General features: G+C 35.5%; 1 protein-coding gene across 4 annotated transcripts in view; it reads left to right on the top strand.

Annotated features, from left to right (window-relative positions):
• The window catches only part of LOC132557748 (AMP deaminase 2-like), a 35,018-nt gene extending 15,462 nt beyond the window's left edge, over positions 1-19,556 (top strand). For all 4 annotated transcript variants that reach the window (XM_060222277.1, XM_060222275.1, XM_060222276.1 and 1 more), the window contains 13 exons: positions 198-236; positions 5,649-5,877; positions 6,031-6,160; positions 6,611-6,745; positions 9,456-9,518; positions 10,747-10,878; positions 11,497-11,660; positions 12,451-12,577; positions 13,017-13,180; positions 14,119-14,239; positions 16,041-16,214; positions 17,482-17,592; positions 18,288-19,556. In XM_060222277.1, the coding sequence (XP_060078260.1) occupies positions 198-236; positions 5,649-5,877; positions 6,031-6,160; positions 6,611-6,745; positions 9,456-9,518; positions 10,747-10,878; positions 11,497-11,660; positions 12,451-12,577; positions 13,017-13,180; positions 14,119-14,239; positions 16,041-16,214; positions 17,482-17,592; positions 18,288-18,467 (1,769 nt within the window). In that variant the 3' untranslated portion in view covers positions 18,468-19,556. The remainder of the gene's footprint in view (positions 1-197; positions 237-5,648; positions 5,878-6,030; positions 6,161-6,610; positions 6,746-9,455; positions 9,519-10,746; positions 10,879-11,496; positions 11,661-12,450; positions 12,578-13,016; positions 13,181-14,118; positions 14,240-16,040; positions 16,215-17,481; positions 17,593-18,287) is intronic.
• The last annotated feature ends 973 nt before the right edge of the window (positions 19,557-20,529 follow it).

Genomic DNA, 20,529 nt, shown 5'->3' with positions numbered 1-20,529 from the left:
ATTGTATGTTAATTTCCGTGTTAAACTGAAAGATTTTCTTATGTGCATGATAAGTAAATGTCTGCTTAAGAAATTTCAAATTTTTTAATAATATACTTACGAAAATGTGGTATTTCTGTCCGAGCTTGATTCTTATTTTTGGCTGGATAAAATTAACCTGTTGTTGCAAGCTTTTCTGTGGTCATATTTTGTTGTAGAGAAGGACACGGCCATGTTTGTGTCGTGGCCATGCACCGGTAGGACAGAGATTTTAAATCTTTGCATTTTTTCCCTAGTGTGATTTTACTTTTTTTGTAACAGCATTAAACACACCTTTTGGCAGATTGATTTTGTCAAAATGAATAACTGCATTGATTGACCTGACTGTGTTTTTGGAAATGGATTTGCTATCTAGGCTATTTTTTGAAAACTATTTAAATGTTTATCAAGTTATATGCAAGAGTGTTGGTACTGATATATGTATTCTAAAGCTTATCTTTTTAGAGACAGATTTGACAGGTTTTCAGTTTCAGATTATAGTTACTCTGAATAGTTAAATTGTTTTTGCAAAATTGATTAGATTTGCACAAAATTGACTTTTCTTTGTAAATTGCTATCAGGTGGTCAGATTATCTCCCCTGACAAAATTAACATACACTATCTGTACATTAAATGACTGCCTATGTTCACTGCTATTTTAAACTTCATACAGAATCAACGTCAGGTAGGTGACATCCACTGAAACTTCATAAAAATCACCTTTTGCCTATCCAAGTTTGTTTTAGATTCTAGTAAAAATATTACTATCACTGTGTGCTGGTTATCTTCTTAAATTGTTATAACATTTTAGGAATTAATCATAACCATCTCAAGGAATTAATCATAATATTGAAACTTCTCTTAACTTTAACATCATGTCCCACTTCTATGAGGTATTTGATATCTATACATGACAGGTCTCTGCTATCCATACATGTCCTTTGTAAGGGACAGGTCTCTGCTATCAATACTTTGTGAGGGACAGGTCTCTGCTATCAATACTTTGTGAGGGACAGGTCTCTGCTATCAATACTTTGTGAGGGACAAGTCTCTGCTATCAATACTTTGTGAGGGACAAGTCTCTGCTATCAATACTTTGTGAGGGACAAGTCTCTGCTATCAATACTTTGTGAGGGACAAGTCTCTGCTATCAATACTTTGTGAGGGACAAGTCTCTGCTATCAATACTTTGTGAGGGACAAGTCTCTGCTATCCATACATGTCCTTTGTAAGGGACAAGTCTCTGCTGTCAATACTTTGTGAGGAATGGGTCTCTGCTATCAATACTTTGTGAGGGACAGGTCTCTGCTATCAATACTTTGTGAGGGACAGGTCTCTGCTATCAATACTTTGTGAGGGACAGGTCTCTGCTATCAATACTTTGTGAGGGACAGGTCTCTGCTATCAATACTTTGTGAGGGACAGGTCTCTGCTGTCAATACTTTGTGAGGGACAAGTCTCTGCTATCAATACTTTGTGAGGGACAAGTCTCTGCTATCAATACTTTGTGAGGGACAGGTCTCTGCTATCAATACTTTGTGAGGGACAGGTCTCTGCTATCAATACTTTGTGAGGGAATCTCTGCTATCAATACTTTGTGAGGGACAGGTCTGCTGTCAATACTATATCCATACATGTCCTTTGTAAATCTCTGCTGTCAATACTTTGTGAGGGACAGGTCTCTGCTGTCAATACTTTGTAAGGGACAAGTCTCTGCTATCAATACTTTGTGAGAGACAGGTCTCTGCTATCATTACTTTGTGAGGGACAAGTCTCTGCTGTCAATACTTTGTGAGGGACAGGTCTCTGCTATCAATACTTTGTGAGAGACAGGTCTCTGCTATCATTACTTTGTGAGGGACAAGTCTCTGCTGTCAATACTTTGTGAGGGACAGGTCTCTGCTATCAATACTTTGTGAGGGACAGGTCTCTGCTGTCAATACTTTGTAAGGGACAAGTCTCTGCTATAAATACTTTGTGAGGGACAAGTCTCTGCTATCAATACTTTGTGAGGGACAAGTCTCTGCTGTCAATACTTTGTGAGGGACTGGGTCTCTGCTATCAATACTTTGCGAGGGACAGGTCTCTGCTATCAATACTTTGTGAGGGACAGGTCTCTGCTATAAATACTTTGTGAGGGACAGGTCTCTGCTATCAATACTTTGTGAGGGACAGGTCTCTGCTATCCATACATGTCCTTTGTAAGGGACAAGTCTCTGCTATCAATACTTTGTGAGGGACAGGTCTCTGATAGCAATGTATGTCCTTTGTGAGGGACAGGTCTCTGATAGCAATGTATGTCCTTTGTAAGGGACAGGTCTCTGATAGCGATGTATGTCCTTTGTGAGGGACAGGTCTCTGATAGCGATGTATGTCCTTTGTGAGGGACAGGTCTCTGCTATCAATACTTTGTGAGGGACAGGTCTCTGCTATCCATACATGTCCTTTGTGAGGGACAGGTCTCTGATAGCAATGTATGTCCTTTGTAAGGGACAGGTCTCTGATAGCGATGTATGTCCTTTGTGAGGGACAGGTCTCTGATAGCGATGTATGTCCTTTGTGAGGGACAGGTCTCTGCTATCAATACTTTGTGAGGGACAGGTCTCTGCTGTCAATACTTTGTAAGGGACAAGTCTCTGCTGTCAATACTTTGTGAGGGACAAGTCTCTGCTATCCATACATGTCCTTTGTGAGGGACAGGAGTCTAATAGCAATGTATGTCCTTTGTCAGGGACAGGTCTCTGATAGCAATACATGTCCTTTGTCAGGGACAGGTCTCTGATAGCGATGTATGTCCTTTGTGAGGGACAGGTCTCTGCTATCAATACTTTGTGAGGGACAGGTCTCTGATAGCAATGTATGTCCTTTGTGAGGGACAGGTCTCTGATAGCAATGTATGTCCTTTGTAAAAGGGTTCTTATATCAAAGTGAAATTCATCAAAATCCCCTAATGGCACAAGCTGATTCCCAGGGGTCATCTGATATCCTGTATCAGTTAGCTTTGGTAACTTGATAGTGGAAAATCAAGAGAATTATCAAGTTTGATGTACATTTTCTGTATATAACATGTTAAGAAATCGAAAAGTTTATCTTTCAAACCCATTCAAATAATGTTTTTTTAATTAAAGCTAAATGGAGAAAATTGCTTGTGCTCAGAAAAACTTGATTAAAAGATGTTAGCATCAGCTTTGAATGTCCAAGTCTGCAAAAACGTATGATGTATGGAAATTAATTTTCTCAGTGTAGTGATTATACAATTTTGTCATTGGATATAACATAGTGAGGTGACCGAGGACAATTTTGTCAGAGGTCTGTCGTTTATACCTACGTTGATGTCACATGGTTAATGCTTGTGGGAAAGAATATGCTTGCTGTTCATCTCCTGTCCATTCATTCCTCTTTCCATTCCAAAGAATCCCTGGGCAATAAGTAACATTTACAAAGCTTACAATACCTTCACTCACATGTCATTCAGCCTAAAAATATAGTTATGGAAATGAAAACAGAGTTAAATCCCTTTGTTGATAACAGTGTTGTCTCCCCTTGCATCAACAATCCTGTCTTTGTGCAGATTTTCAACAGACTGGTTTGAAAAATCCTTTATTATTCAGTATATTTATAATTATCTCAGCAATAGTTTGGAAATGAGAGATTAAGAGTGATGTGCTGTAGCGTTAGTTATAAAGACTTCAACTGGCAGATTTCAGTACAGCGAAATTTTATCTTTAGTTAAAACCTTCAACTGGCATTATTGAATACAGCTAAATTTTATCATTTTGTAGTAATATCATTATTTATTTCATTTTCCAGAAACTCATAATTCTTGAACAGAAGACTTACTGTATAGATTTATAAATGTTAGTGTCCACCTAGCTGTGAAGCATTAAGTTACTCGTTGATGGATGGGTTTCAGATCAATAGAATAACATATGATTGGGAAAAGGAACACATTTTGCTCACCTGGTCCAAAGAGCCAAGTAAACTTTTGGCATACCATGGCATCTGTCGTCTGTCCATCCGTCAGTCCATATGGTCATCAGTCAATTGTTTCTACAAATTGCTACCAGTCATGAACAGCTAAGCTGATTTTGACCAAGTTTTTTCAGAAGCATCATTGGGCGAAGGGGAACAAATTTTGTATAATCGGTGGGTATAAATTCCCTGGGCGGGAAAGGAGGGTTCAATCAGGGAAATAGAACAAATTCTTTAAAATCCTTCTCCTCCTTTAGGAATGGTAAGATTTTGCCCAAATATGGTCTGAAGCATTGTTGGGGGAATGGGAAGCAGCCTAGTAGGAGATATAAGCAAATTCATTGAAATCCTATTCCTACTGAAGGAGTGATTGGATTTTATTCAAATATGGTCTAAAGTATTTCTAAATAAAGAGTAATAATTTCTGCATAAAAAGTACACTCAGGCCCCTTTGGTGGGAATGGTGAGGCCCAATTGGGGAAATGTTAGTTCTTAACAATCTGTCTTCAATACAAGGATATTATCCAAGTTCGATCTGAAGTAAATTTTATGTTTTACCACAAGGCTTAGACCCAATAGGGAAATTATTTCAGAAATTATATGCCGTATTTAAATTTTTTTTTGTTAAATGGCCGAATTGCTCAATTAGCTAGGTAAGCGATACAGGCACCTAGGGCCTGTTGTTTAGGTTTATGGCTTGATGTGGTGTGTTCTATATATCCAGAGTATTTGCTTGCTATGTATTCGAATTTGATCGTAATGTAAAATTAAGCTCATTTGAATGTGTATTTTGATATATGTATGTATTTTTTATATAACTCCTTCATGTCCTTTTTTAATATTTAAAGAGGTAATTTTTTTTGAAAAAATTTAATGCAATCTTGATCCTTTTAACTTATTTTAAGGTTATTTCAATATTGTTTTTGTTTTCTTATATACATGATTAATTAAAGAATGATATAAATGATATGTATAGCTTTGTATATGCAGTATCTGTCTTTCCAAGCAATAAAGCCCATTCTTGGTAACAAGTAAATCAATATTTGTTGCAGTTTAGTACATGTGTGCTAAAAATTATATTCCAATATTCTACAATAAGCCATATCTTTATCATATCTACTCTATAAGTAATAAGCCCATGTCTTTATCATATTTATTCTGTCAGGGATAAGCCCATGTCTTTATCATATTTATTCTGTCAGGGATAAGCCCATGTCTTTATCATATTTATTCTGTCGGGGATAGGCCCATGTCTTTATCATATTTATTCTGTCGGGGATAAGCCCATGTCTTTATCATATTTATTCTGTCAGGGATAAGCCCATGTCTTTATCATATTTATTCTGTCAGGGATAAGCCCATGTCTTTATCATATTTATTCTGTCAGGGATAAGCCCATGTCTTTATCATATTTATTCTGTCAGGGATAAGCCCATGTCTTTATCATATTTATTCTATCAGTGATAGGCCCATGTCTAGAAACTAAATGTACAACTGTTTATCAAAATTTTAAATTAATGCTATTTCCTTGTTCTGTTATAAGGCCATCCCCGATATAAAGTAAGAAATAATGTGTTTGCTACTTGGGCTTATTGTAGGATAATAGCAACATTACATGCTAAATGTGATATATTGTTCTATTATATCATTATTATCAGCTGCTGACCATCCAATCAACCCACCGCCTATGTCTGGAGACCCTTTCCACATTAAAGTGATACCAGAGAAAGTTGGCTGTGTCATTAAGATGAAAGATGGGGTGCCTTATGTTTATAAAGACCAAGACGCATTCGAGAGACAAGAGCCGTTTGAATGGCCGTATCCTGATGTGGAAAGTTTTGTTGCCGATCAAAACATGATGTATGCTTTCATCAGTGATGGCCCTTTGTAAGTACAATTATCTAAATTTATTGCAAACAGGTTCCTTATAAAAATTTAAGTGCCTTGTAGCTCTTGAAGCATATAAGAAACCGCTATTAACACCTACTATGTACTATTCTTTGTGCGATGTTACCGTACTGTATGTTGAAATTTTTACAGGAAGTCATTTGCCTATCGACGTCTGAGTTACCTGTCTGCAAAATATCAGCTGCATATTCTGCTGAATGAACTGAAAGAATCAGCTGCACAGAAAGAGGTTCCACATCGCGATTTCTACAACATACGTAAGGTAACAACACAAAGACACAATTAAGTGAAGATGGGATTTGTTTTACGGCAGTCTTTTTATAAAGTTTAAGTTCAGCTGGATTCATGAACAAATAATGCTGGAATATTGATAAAAGCTTTTTGTATTTAATCTATAGAATCAGTAATGAAAGGCTTAAATGTATGGTTGGACATTCTCCAGGTTGTTTGTTTACAATCAGTAGGCCTGTACCACGTCCTGCTGTAATTTACCTTATTTTACCGCAAAACTGGGTGGGGGGGGGGGGGGGCTTATTTGCGGTAAAATACGGTAAAATTGATAAGATGAAGCAATGGTTACTTCCAGGTATTTCCTGGTTGTGTGCGAGAACAAACATGCCAGTTGCAATATGTCTTGTCCAGAACACTAAATAAAAAGCACAGGTTAATCTTTTTGTCACAAACTATACTGAAACACACTTTCCTGTTACAGGTGGATACCCATGTACATGCATCTTCCTGCATGAACCAGAAACATTTGTTACGATTCATCAAGAAAATGATTCGCACACGTTCTGAAGATGTGGTTTGTTTGGATAAGGACAAAAAAGAAATGACCTTGAAACAGGTTGGTATGAAAAATTATCAGCATAACTGGATTGTTATCAATTATCACAAATTTTCATGAAAAAAATTTGCAATTAAATCTTTTTTTAATTTTTTTTTCTGCAACTTAAATGCATCCTATAATTGTTACTTCCTTCATGAGTTTTTTGATCGTTGGATTAAGTTCTTCAATAGTGCTTCATGCAATCTTCTTCCTTAAAATTCTGATCATCAGCTTTATACTCTACTGAAATCTGGTCTTACCAGACTAAACAGACATTTTCTAGCATCACCCCACCAAGGTCTACTCCTGATTAAAGAAGATTTTGGTGGTCAAGTTCAAAGGTCAGACTTGACCAATTTTGTGATAAAAAAAAATTTTACGTCAAGATATCTCATGAACGTCTGGACAGATCTAATCTGTATTCACAACAAAGAATCACCTCCACCATGTTCTTCACCTCTTTTTCAATGGTCATCAGTCAAAGCTCAGCTGATGGTCAGAGGGTACCCTTGACCACTTTTGAAATGAAAAAGCTTTTTATTTTTGATAATATATGTATTCTTATATATTATTGTGATATTTAGTCCTGGTTTACATTAGATGTTTATTAGGTCTTTTTGTAGGGAGAAATAATGTGATTAAACAAAGACAAATCTGTAAATTCTGGGTCAATAGCATGATGGTTGAAAGAGAAAATCCTAGAGCAATAAGTTAGAGAAAAATTTAATCCTTGTCACGGTTGGGGAGGAGGATTTTTTCTCCCCATAATTGACGTATATAGGACATTTAGAGAATTGGTCTGGTTGAACTTAACAAAATATTTACGTAATGTATTCATTTATATCCAGACCTTTGAACCTTTGTTACGAGAGAATTTTTCAGAGACTAAATCTCTGTTATTCAAATACTGCAAATTTGTATTTTGAAATTGGTTCTATTTTCAGCATTAGGTTTGAAAATATCTTGGCTCTGTTTTTGATGACTCAGTTTGTTTTTGATGTTGATATGTTGATATGTTTGTAATATTTTGGTGTTATAACATAATGATTCATGAATGTTCAAAATGTTTATCAATTGTGCAACATACAATGCAGAGATTTTAATTTACAGCAAAAGAAATCAATTTAATGATAAAAAAATTATCATAAAAACATATATGTGTTAAGAAAAGATCTTAATGATAAGTTAGTGTTGTTTTTGCAGGTGTGTGATAGTTTGAAGTTGACAACCTATGATTTAAGTGTTGACAAGCTTGATGTACATGCAGTAAGTTCTACCAGACCTGAGGGACCAACAAAATGTGTTTTACTATGCTGTTTAGTTGCATGTTTAGAAACTCTGACACCAGATCAACTCTGTATACTATAGAAGTAGATATCAAATGGGACACACTATTCAAGCGCAAGTTTTTTTCAATTTGAAAAATTGATGAGATCGTTTCCACTTTTTTTAGATATTGGTCAACAATATTGACTAAATAAATGTTTCTTTTTTCAATTTTATCGATTTATTCCAAAAAAGATATGAGAAGAGTATATGTAGGTTGATAGACGTACTCATCGTTATACAGAGCTGATCAGCTATTACACAAACAATAACAGTGGAACCTTGTGTTTTACTTCATAAATCATCATTTTCCAATTTTTTGATTTATTTAAACAAGTATTTGAACAGCTTTTGAACTTATTTAAATTTTCAGCCCAATGAATTGGAAAAGTTTTAAATATACCAATATATTATAATCAGGCAATTTACTGTATCCACCCTTCAAAAATCCTAGGGAGCAACGATATAGATTCTGAATCTATTTATTATCATGCTCAGACTTATTGCTTGATTCTACAGAATACAGAAATTATCTGTGTTTGTGCTGAAGATAAATTTCAGCACACGTCGTTTCAAATTTTTTACAGCTTGAATAAATGCATATTTGATGACCTTGTTCTTGGCATGTACTTAGAAATTTCTTACTATACCACTGATGCAGGGTTCCACTGTTAACTGTCGTTAGTGTATGCATGTTCATGTTCTTTTTTTTTATCTCATACCTTAAAACAATCTTTACAGCCCATCCTGCTGTTCCCCAGGGTTGGTCAAAGCGGGATTATTTTGGTTTATTAACAGCAAGGGTCGTTAGGTTGTGCCAGGTTTGGGAAGGTGGAGGAAAGCTGGAGTTCCTGCAGATAAACCACTGACCTGCAGCCAGTACCTAGCTAGTCATTAGCGAGTGTAAATTACTTATCCACCCGGAAGTAATTGATAAAAATCATTTAAAACACATTGTCCTCTTTATTGAGTTTAACAGCAATAGGGGATTTTTTATTATTTAAGATTGGTGATGATAGTTTACCATGAGTTTATTTACTCCAATGTTTACTACATCTCAACATAATATTCTTGAAGGCAGTCAATATAGTTAGAACTAGTTAGGTAACACAGTGAAAAAGCACAGTATCAGAATAGGCTATACAATAAAGCTTGTTACAAGGCAGCACATGAGGGATTACACTTACTCCTGTGCCAGCTTCTTTATTCACAAAACTTTCTACCCCTCTATTTCGTTCTCAGTCATTTTTATTTAAAGTTTTTTTTTCAGCAGTTGCTAATCAACTTTTGGGTTGCAGTTTGCAGTCACACAAGATGAAGATATGAGCATGAGATATGAGGGGAGATAACTCAAATTTATCAGATTTAAATTCTGTTGGTAATAAAAAATTGATAATTTCAGGTTTTTGAGAGCCTTGATCTGGAGCCATATGATTTGAGTGTAGACAAGCTGGATGTGCATGCAGTGAGTACCGTGACTTTATGGCTGATGGCCAGGGGAGATAACTTGATCTATAGAAGTGATATGTAATCATTTTCAGCTCTCCTGGTCCAAAGGGCTTTAAAGTCTGAATTGGTTTTCACCATAGATCTGAAGCATCCTTTGGTGAAGGGAATCAATAATGTACAAATTGTTGGTCTCAGTCCCTAGTAGTGGGAATGAAGCAAATTCTGTAAAATCCTTCTACTTCTGTATGAATGCCTGGGTTCTGTCTGAATTTGCTCTGAAGCATCTTTGGGTGAAGTTTTGTCTGAACACTGGGCTTCAGTCCCCTGGGGCATGATGTGTGTGGCCCAAGAGAAGGGGAATAAGCAAATTCTTTAAAATCCTTCTCCTTTTGAAATGTTTCAGTTTTGTTCAAATTTGTTTTGAACCATCCTTGGGTGAAGAGAAGAACACTCAGTTTTGTTTAAACAGTGCATCTGAAATAATCTTGACAAAACGATTATGTGAAGTACAGAATTGATTGCTTTAAATGGAGTAGGTAAAGAAGACATTGATCTTGGAAATGACCATGAGGGTTTAGAAGAGACAGTCATTTATGATAGTATCAGGGCATATTACTATTTAATAGTCAGGGGAGGTAATCATGTTAAAATTGAATCAGAATTTGGTTGTTTTAAAACAGATTTTTCTTTGATTTCCTTTTTTGGCACCTTTCTCTGGTGTCATTTTGTTGCTGCAGAAAACTTAAGCTTACTGTACTTTCATCATTATTGTAACTTGCATGGATGTTTGTATTATGTTAGTGATTTTTATATTATTCTAGATCATACGCACTTAATTATTATATAACACGTAACACAGTTTATATCAATGCCAACACCTTGGTTTAATACCAAACACTTCATACCAGCCATGTATTTAAAAAAATACTATTGTCATGCCAACAATTTGATGGCATTTTCACAATATCTTAATTTTGTTGAAAACTCTTTTATGAACAAACACCAGAAAACCTAAGTGGTACTGATGTTTATATGTATAATGGAGTGTAGTTATAGAAGTTTTGATAATCGTTAAACATTCAAGTTAATAAAGATATCATATTCTGCTGTAATTACGAAGATTTGAGTTGATATCAGAACTACCATTGTTTAAAACTTTTATACTGCTGTTCACACTTACATTCAAATTGTGGCCTATGACCTGTCCTTGAAAATCAAAATTTTTCTGTTTTTTTTCTCTCTAGGACAGGAACACTTTCCACAGATTTGACAAATTCAATGCCAAGTACAACCCAATCGGGCAGAGCCGTCTGCGTGAAATCTTCATCAAGACTGACAACTATATTAATGGGAAATACTTTGCACATGTCATAAAGGTATATCATCAATTAGCTTTTACATGTGATACAATGGTATAACAAAGGGGGATAAAATCTCTTTGTCTGTCCATCTATCTGTCTTTATAACTATCTGCCTGTTTATCTATTGTCTGTTTATCTATTTATCTGTCCATTTATCTGTCTGTCTATATGTGTCTGTCCATCCATGTCCGTCCATCCATCCATCCATCCATCTGCTCGTCCGTCCGTCTGTTTATCTATCTGTCTGTCCATCCGTCTGTTTATCTATCTGTCTGTCCATCCATCTGTTTGTCTGTCTATCTATCTGTCTTTTCATCTTTCTGTCTGTCTGTCCATCTGTCTGTTTTTCCATTTATCTATCTGTCTGTCCATCCATCTGTCTGTCTATCCGTCAAAGATCCTTTCTAGATTTCATCATTACCTTTATGACACATAATCCAAAACAAGTGTCTGACTGTCAGCTTGATATTTGGCAGTTAGCCTGAAATAATAGTAACAAAAAAGGACTTGAAAATATGTCACTTACGATAAAGAGTCCTTTTTGGAATGTATACCAGATATTGTTATCATCAGATTTTAACATTTTATAGATTAATTATCTAAAGTTTTGGAGTGTCCATTTTATATGTACAGGAAGTAATGGAAGACCTAGAGGAAAGCAAGTATCAGAATGCTGAGTATAGGCTGTCCATATATGGGCGTTCTAGGGACGAATGGGACAAGTTAGCCAAGTGGGCTGTGGAACACAAAGTGTACTCGGACAACGTCAGGTGGCTCATTCAAGTCCCTCGACTGTAGTAAGTAACACAAAACAAATTGATGAATTGGGATGGTGAGCTTTAGGATTTCATTCTTGTCTGTTTTAGCAAGTTACTTTATACCTTGTTTAAGGTAACAGAATACATTTATCTGATATCTAGCCCAGCCAGGTAAAAACTCCCATCCATCTCTTGTAGTCTAGTAATTAATGCCAAAAAAATTTATATCATTGCCTTATAATAAGCTTTGTTTCATTGCTCAGATAATATGTTTGGGCCCCCCTCACCTTGTCCCCCACCCCTACCTCTATGCTAAAGTAGTGTGTTGGCCCTCTGGGGTCCTGCTATAAGCCCACCCCTACCTCCATGCTATAGTAGTGTGTTGGCCCCCTGGGGTTCTGAAATAAGCTTACCCCTACCTCCATGTGTGTTGGCCCTCTGGGGTCCTGCTATAAGCCCACCCCTACCTCCATGCTATAGTAGTGTGTTGGCCCCCTGGGGTTCTGAAATAAGCTTACCCCTACCTCCATGCTAAATTAGTATGTTGGCCCCCAGGGGTCCTGCTATAAGCCCACCCCTACCTCCATGCTAAAGTATTGTGTTGCCCCCCCCCCCCCCCCCCCCCCCCCCCCACCGGGGTCCTGTAATAAGCCCACCCCATACTTCTATGCTGAAGTAGTATGTTGGCCCCCTGGGGTCCTGTAATAAGCCCACCCCATACTTCCATGCTGATGTTAGTGTGTTGGTTAACAGCAGGATTCATCCTATAAGAAATAAGATTTGTATGACATGTAATTTATCCTAATGCATGCTGATTGTGTGTTAACAGTGACGTGTACAGAAGCAACAACCTGGTACAGAACTTCCAAGATATCCTTAACAACATCTTCATGCCGTTGTTTGAGGTGACAAACGACCCAGCCTCACATCCAGAGTTGTTTGCCTTCCTTCATCACGTGAGTAGCCTCAATTAGGAACAGATTAAGTCTTCTTCTATAAGAACCATGATTACAGCAAATTGATTGGATAATTCAGAATACACTTCAGCACTAAGGAAGTATTGTCAGTTTTTTTAGCTTCAGTTTAATAACATAGTACCAGTATGTGTAACATTTTCTGTCATTCAGTAATGAACAAATAAGTTTATTGTGAACTTTTATATCCTTCAATGCTCATTGTATGTCTGAACAAACAAAAATTATTCATGGTTATAAAATACTTTGAAATTCAAAGATGACTTCCTAAATATGTTTAAATATTTTTATTTTTTATACTTTTAGTGCTTAAATCAATGCACTAGGCAAACAGAAATTTCCATATATTAATCATGCTGTTTATATGTATGTTCATCAAGATATGAAAGTTGAGAAAAATAAATATTTTTTTTATTCATAGGTATCTGGATTTGACTCGGTAGATGATGAATCGAAGGCAGAACACATTAAATTTGACCCTGACACCCCACTGCCCGAGGACTGGACACAAAAGGATAATCCCCCATACAATTATTATCTCTTTTTTATGTATGCTAACATTACCGTGCTCAATCAGTTTCGCAGGTTTGTTTCTTTCTCTTACAACACATATTAAGATAAAGGTTTATATAAACTTTATTTATTAACAACAATTGCAAAACAAGTTATGTCAACTTGTTGGCCTGGATTTAAGCGTGCAAGGGGTCTTAATTTAGGAGGAAACCGGAGTACCCGGGGAAAACCCACGTGGTCGGGAAGGTGACCCCCTACTTTTCACGTCCGTTCCGGGAATCGATCCCCGGTCGACTAGGTGAAAGGCGAGTGCGTTATCACTGCGCCACCCGACCACCAGATAAAGGTTTATACTCCAATCACAAAATCCTATTCTCTAAAAGTTATTTAGAAGCATAATCACTGCCCATATAGTATTTTCCCCCTATTTATCCAGCAATAAACTTGTGTCTGATGATCTGGTAATCACATATTCCAGTTCTGTAGAAATACCAAGGTAATCATTATTGTCCTGTAATAAGCCCATGTGTCCGATTTTATTCGGAGGTTATCTGGGCTTGTTGTCGGATATGTAACAATTGGTAATCAGGTTCCTCTTCAAAAGTACTTCAATACTTTTTTTTTTTCTGATAAGAATATCATGAAATTTTTCAATCAAAATATATAAGTAAGTAAATCAGATTTTGAACTAAAAGACGATAGTTATGTCACAAACAGATTTAGATATACATAGGAAATAGACTTAGAGTAAATAGTTTTATTTGCTTACCTAAATAGACTTTTAATGTTTTAAGAGTGTTTCTTTACCAAATGACAAAAGTACCCAGTAACGATTAAAGTAAATTAATGATTTTTTTTCTAAATGAATATGATATATATATATATATTATGCTCCGTTTGAATATTGGTCATATAGAGTCTTTTGAAAATGACATGAAAAGTCGTAAGAAATTATATTATGATATTTTGAAGTTGTTTCCTTCATATTAAGTGTATCTTTCTTGATCCAGATCGCGTGGAATGAGCATGTTTCACCTGAGACCTCACTGTGGAGAGGCAGGCAACATCACACATCTTGTTTCGGGATTTATGTTGGCTGAGAACATCTCTCATGGTCTCATGCTCAGAAAGGTACAACAGATACGAATAAGATTTGATCAAAGGAAATATTGCTTTTTGTCTTTTGTGACTCATGTAAGAAAAAGTATGTACTGAATCAGACTACTAGTGTACTTACAGTGTACTATTGACTAGTGTTGAGGATTGTTCACCAGGTACTGACAATCTCTGTATATGTTGACAGGAGATACAGAGTACTGACAATCTGTAAATGTTGACATTTGATTACCAGGTACTGACAATCTCTGTATGTTGACATTTGATTACTGAGTACTGACAATCTCTATATGATGACATTTGATTACTGAGTACTGACAATCTCTATATGTTGACATTTGATTACCGAGTACTGACAATCTGTAAATGTTGACATTTGATTACCACAATCTCTATATGTTGACATTTGATTACCGAGTACTGACAATCTGTAAATGTTGACATTTGATTACCAGGTACTGACAATCTCTATATGTTGACATTTGATTACCGAGTACTGACAATCTCTATATGTTGACATTTGATTACTGAGCACTGACAATCTCTATCTGTTGACAGTAGATTACCAGATACTAACAATCTCTATATGTTGACAGTTAATTACTGAGTACTGACAATCCCTATATGATGACATTTGATTACCAAGTACTGACAATCACTATATGTTGACATTTGATTACCGAGCACTGACAATCTCTATATGTTGACATTTGATTACCGAGTACTGACAATCTGTATATGTTGACAGTAGATTACTGAGTACTGACAATCTCTGTATATGTTGACAGTAGATCACGGAGTACTGACAATCTCTATATGTTGACATTTGATTACTGAATACTAACAATCTCTATATGTTGACAGTAGATTACTGAGTACTGACAATCTCTGTATGTTGACATTTGATTACCAGGTACTGACAATCTGTAAATGTTGACATTTGATTACCAGGTACTGACAATCTCTATATGTTGACAGTAGATTACTGAGTACTGACAATCTGTATATGTTGACATTTGATTACCAGGTACTGACAATCTCTATATGTTGACAGTTGATTACTGAATACTGACAATCTCTATATGTTGACAGTTGATTACTGAATACTGACAATCTCTATATGTTGACAGTTGATTACTGAGTACTGACAATCTCTATATATTGACAGTAGATTACCAGGTACTGACAATCTCTATATGTTAACAGTAGATTACAGAGTACTGACAATCTCTATATGTTGACTGTAGATTACCGAGTACTGACAATCTCTGTATATGTTGACATTTGATTACTGAGTACTGACAATCTCTATATGTTGACATTTGATTACCAGGTACTGACAATCTCTATATGTTGACAGTTGATTACTGAATACTGACAATCTCTATATGTTGACAGTTGATTACTGAGTACTGACAATCTCCATATATTGACAGTAGATTACCAGGTACTGACATTCTCTATATGTTAACAGTAGATTACAGAGTACTGACAATCTCTATATGTTGACTGTAGATTACCGAGTACTGACAATCTCTATATGTTGACAGTAGATTACCGAGTACTGACAATATCTATATGTTGACAGTAGATTACCAGGTACTGACAATCTCTATATGTTGACAGTAGATTACCAGGTACTGACAATCTCTATATGTTGACAGTAGATTACCAGGTACTGACAATCTCTATATGTTGACAGTAGATTACGGAGTACTGACAATCTCTATATGTTGACAGTAGATTACTGAGTACTGACAATCTCTATATGTTGACATTTGATTACCGAGTACTGACAATCTCTATACATTAACAGGTACCTGTGCTGCAGTACCTTTACTATCTTGCTCAGATAGGCATTGCCATGTCACCGCTTAGCAACAACTCTCTTTTCCTGAACTACCATCGTAACCCACTTCCGGAATATTTTGCCCGTGGACTCAATGTCTCCCTGTCCACTGATGACCCACTGCAGTTCCACTTCACAAAGGTAACTTACATCTGCTTTACGGTAAAAACTGGTTTCTTAGATAATGGTCCATTCGTTCATTCTTTTGTCACTGATCCATTCTTACGTTCATCTTTTCCAAGAAAAAATTTTATTCTATTTCACAAGCTCCACATGAAATTTATCTCTACCTGAGATGGTCCTGACAAAGTGTTATTATCTTTCTAGTCAATATTTCAATATGGCTTCCATCTTGAAAAACACATTCAAACTTCTTTTCAAGTTGTCCTAGTGCCAATGAGATGAAAATTGGTGAGATGTTAAGAAAAGAAAGCTGATAAAGTATTTTTTTTCCCCCTTCAAAAGTTCAATATTGTGATTATGACAAGTCATTTTGAATCATGATTGTGCTATTATAGTTTCGGCAAACAACAACTATTTCAAACTTCTCATGTTCTGCCAGTTGGATTGAGCTTAAACTTGGAACTGAAATGATTCTGAGATGATTCGGTCAGTCTGAAATCCAATATGGCTGCTGTCTGAAAAACACATTTTCAACGTCATCTCAAAAGAGGAACGGCTTTTTGCTATTTGCTTAAATATTCTGAACTTTTGTAATAATTCAGTAATTATTGTTACTAATACTGCTGTTGTTATATATAGAAGTTGTTATAGTCAGATGACCTTTAAGGCCTACGGACCTCTTGTCTTAGTTACAGCAATGTTCTTAACGCTGCTGAAGAGATCTCCTTGAAACCTTGGGGATGTGTTCTGTAAGAATCCTATTGGCTTACTTGCCAAATTTTTTTTTTTTTTTTTATATATAATTTTTTAATTTTTGAAGATTTTCAACAATACATGAAACATAACACATCAAACATTCCACTCTAACTTGGCCATTTTCACTTAGGTACAAAGGAATGTAAATAGAGTAAAAAATGAAAGCCTGACATTAAAATTGATGCTAAAGTAAGTGCTATGTTATAGTGTACCGTTTTTAGAGAAAAGGGAAAAAATGAGCAAAGTAGCAGTAAGAGAGATGAAGAAGGAGAGGGAGGGAGAGGATGAGTATGGTGCCGGTAGGATCTGACAGGGGCTTTATTATTTTATTTCATTTTTGATACATTCAGCTAACAAAGTTAAAAAAGAAAATAATCCAAAAATTATTTAAAATTTCACTACAGAGTCTGAAGTAGTCTTTCCCATTTTCTCCATTCCTGTTTAAAATTGGTCAGATAATTTTCCCCATATCCTGTAGCAATGTATTTTTGAGTGTTATATGTATCTTGATGTTTTTTTTTCATTTCAGGAAGCATTGATGGAAGAGTACAGTATTGCTGCCCAGGTGTGGAAACTTAGTTCTTGTGATATGTGTGAGATAGCCAAAAACAGTGTCCAGATGAGTGGGTTTGGACATGATGTAAGTCATTACACTGACCAGGAGGTGGGGAGGAGACAGCTGAGATTTCTTTGTCTTGTCATATTCGACTGTTGTGAATTATCATATTGCATTATGCTTATAGTGGTACTCCATTGGAATGTAACACAAATAGTATTGTGATATCTGTAATGGAACAATTATAGTGACATGATACCTTAAAATTTATCTTTCTTTTCCTCCAAACTTGTTTTGTTAAAAATGTGGATTTAACAGTCGATACAATGGTATCATAACAATAAGTGTCCCACAAAATTAAAGAATTATTAATTAGTGACAATCTGTTTTCATCATATTATGCCCTTCCTCCTCCCAATGAAGTTCAGGTGGGAAATTTTTTCAAGGGATTGGGGAGGGGTACTCTTTGCAACCTCAGTTGAGGATTAAGTTAGAGGTGTCTGTTATGAGGATTCTTACTCAACATGGTTTGTGTTCTTGAGGAAGCTGAATTCACTGATTGTACTGTCACAGTTGTCCTTCCATGATGCCTGCTGTGGGCCTCCCATATGTTGTTCAGTGATTAATACCAGTTTGTTTTCAGTCTCTTCTTGTCCACATATTTTAAACCATTAAGATATCTTGATACAGTTGTACTGAATTAAGTCACCCAAAGTTCAAAATAGTACCAAATTTCTAATATTATATTGTTCAAGCATTAAGGTTTGAACTGTTTACAGGTGAAGAAACACTGGCTGGGCTTAAACTATACAAAGGAAGGCGTGGCAGGAAATGACGTCAGTCGGACAAATGTGGCAGACATTCGCGTTGCATATCGGTATGAGACGCTCATTGGAGAACTGGAATGCATCTGGAAAGGCTCCATGTCATATGATGAGTCACTCGGCAAGGAAAATTAGACACAAATTTGTAGATGATTAAGAAAAGTTATATTTTGACTGTTTTGTGAAGTTTTTATGAAAGCAGAATTTTCTGTTACATATTTGTGTTTTCCTTGAAAACTTATTACCACGTAAACAGAGTGCACCTAGAAGTGTATTTCATTCCACCCATTGACGGAGGAAAGGTGGTGGGAATGAGGTAATTTTTTCAGCATTGGCTTTAGACCGGTCCCTGTCTGTTTCCAAGTTTACACAGTGTTTAACAAATATGTTAGATTTTTGAATTAGTTTGCATTTTCAAAATAGATTTGATTTGGTTGAATATTGTTGAAAATTAAAAATTGATTTAGCACTATGAATAATTCAATCCTGAGGGCATTTGCATGTGTTTTTTGTAATGTCTAAGCAATTTACCTATGTATGTGTGCTGTGTTGTATAAAAACTGACAACAACATATCAAAATTTCATGTGGTGTAAACCATATTTAGGTCAGGCTAGGTTGAACAAGGACATGTTTTTTGATAAATTCAAGTAAAATTCCCTTTGTTGGTGATTTTTGATAAAGTTTAGTGCAAAGAAGTCTTAGAAAACTTCCATTATCATCTTTTAATCAAATATCAAGATGTTAAACTTGATCAATTTTAAAAAAAAATAATTGACTAATTGTGTATATAATCAGAAAACTAGTTGTATTGCCATGTGAACAACATATATATAAAAAAATATTAATATATCCCAGTATTGTTTGAGCCAGTTACAATCTCTAAAGCTTTAAGATCAAATTTAGGTCAGATTGTCTAATTCATTATGTGAAAATAATTATTTATCTTTCAGTTTAAATATTAAACAGAGCTATTTTTACTTTAAATGTCTCATTTTGAAACAAGTTTTTTTGTAGATCATTTAGTGATAATTATCTGTTTGTTTTTAAGATTTTATTGCATTTAACTTACTATGAGATATATGTGTTTAGAGTATGTGTGTAACTTACTATGAGTTAGGTGTGTTTAGAGTATGTGTGTAACTTACTATGACCTATGTGTGTTGAGGGTATGTGTGTAACTTACTATGACCTATGTGTGTTGAGGGTATGTGTGTAACTTACTATGTGTGTTGAGGGTATGTGTGTAACTTACTATGACCTATGTGTGTTGAGGGTATGTGTGTAACTTACTATGACCTATGTGTGTTGAGGGTATGTGTGTAACTTACTATGACCTATGTGTGTTGAGGGTATGTGTGTAACTTACTATGACCTATGTGTGTTGAGGGTATGTGTGTAACTTACTATGAGTTAGGTGTGTTTGTTTAGGGTATGTGTGTAACTTACTAAGTTACGCATGTTTAGGGTATGTGTGTAACTTACTATGAGTTATGTGTGTTTGGAGTATGTGTGTAACTTACTATGAGTTATGTGTGTTTGGAGTATGTGTGTAACTTACTATGAGTTATGTGTGTTTGGAGTATGTGTGTAAACATTTGTAAACATGCTAGTTTGATCACAGCCTTAAAAAAATATCTAGATAACTTCATTTTTTCTGACTGTAAAGGAGGTGATTATTTATTTCAATGCCTCTGCAAGGACTTGAACCTGGGACACCTGTTTTACCAGTCTTACACTCCATCAGCTGAGCTAAAGAGAAGTTCTCTCTAGCTTAACAGTATATTACAGTTATTATTTTACCAGGGTTAATGACAAATACACTTTTTCATTTAATTGAACATAGTTCAATATATCTAATTGTTATCATTTAAAACTAGTGATGTTAATTGCCTATTTGTACGGTTTTTAATACAGCTCACTGTGTTAAAATCTGTAGTTACTGTGATAGTGGATGGCATGTGAGATATAATACAGTTTATGTAATGTCAGATAATGCTGATAGGTATATAGGAAGTGGCAGTGCTCCACTACAGACAAAATTTGGGTAAAATTTTTATGCATATCATTCCTTTATTTTAATAGCAGCCCAGTCACTGAAAGGTTCTATATATTAAATTACAGATGTGCAATAGTGAAGAACAACAGTTTGAATCTGTAAACTTTACCTCTCCACTTTTGTGTTGAAAGAAAAAGCA

This window comes from Ylistrum balloti, unplaced genomic scaffold (assembly GCF_031769215.1).
Source record: "Ylistrum balloti isolate Yb309-2 unplaced genomic scaffold, AGI_CSIRO_Ybal_v1 Utg370714, whole genome shotgun sequence".
Taxonomy (NCBI): Eukaryota; Metazoa; Mollusca; class Bivalvia; order Pectinida; family Pectinidae; genus Ylistrum; species Ylistrum balloti.
The sequence above is the reverse complement of the archived record's forward strand: the minus strand, read 5'-3'. Positions and strand labels throughout refer to the sequence as shown.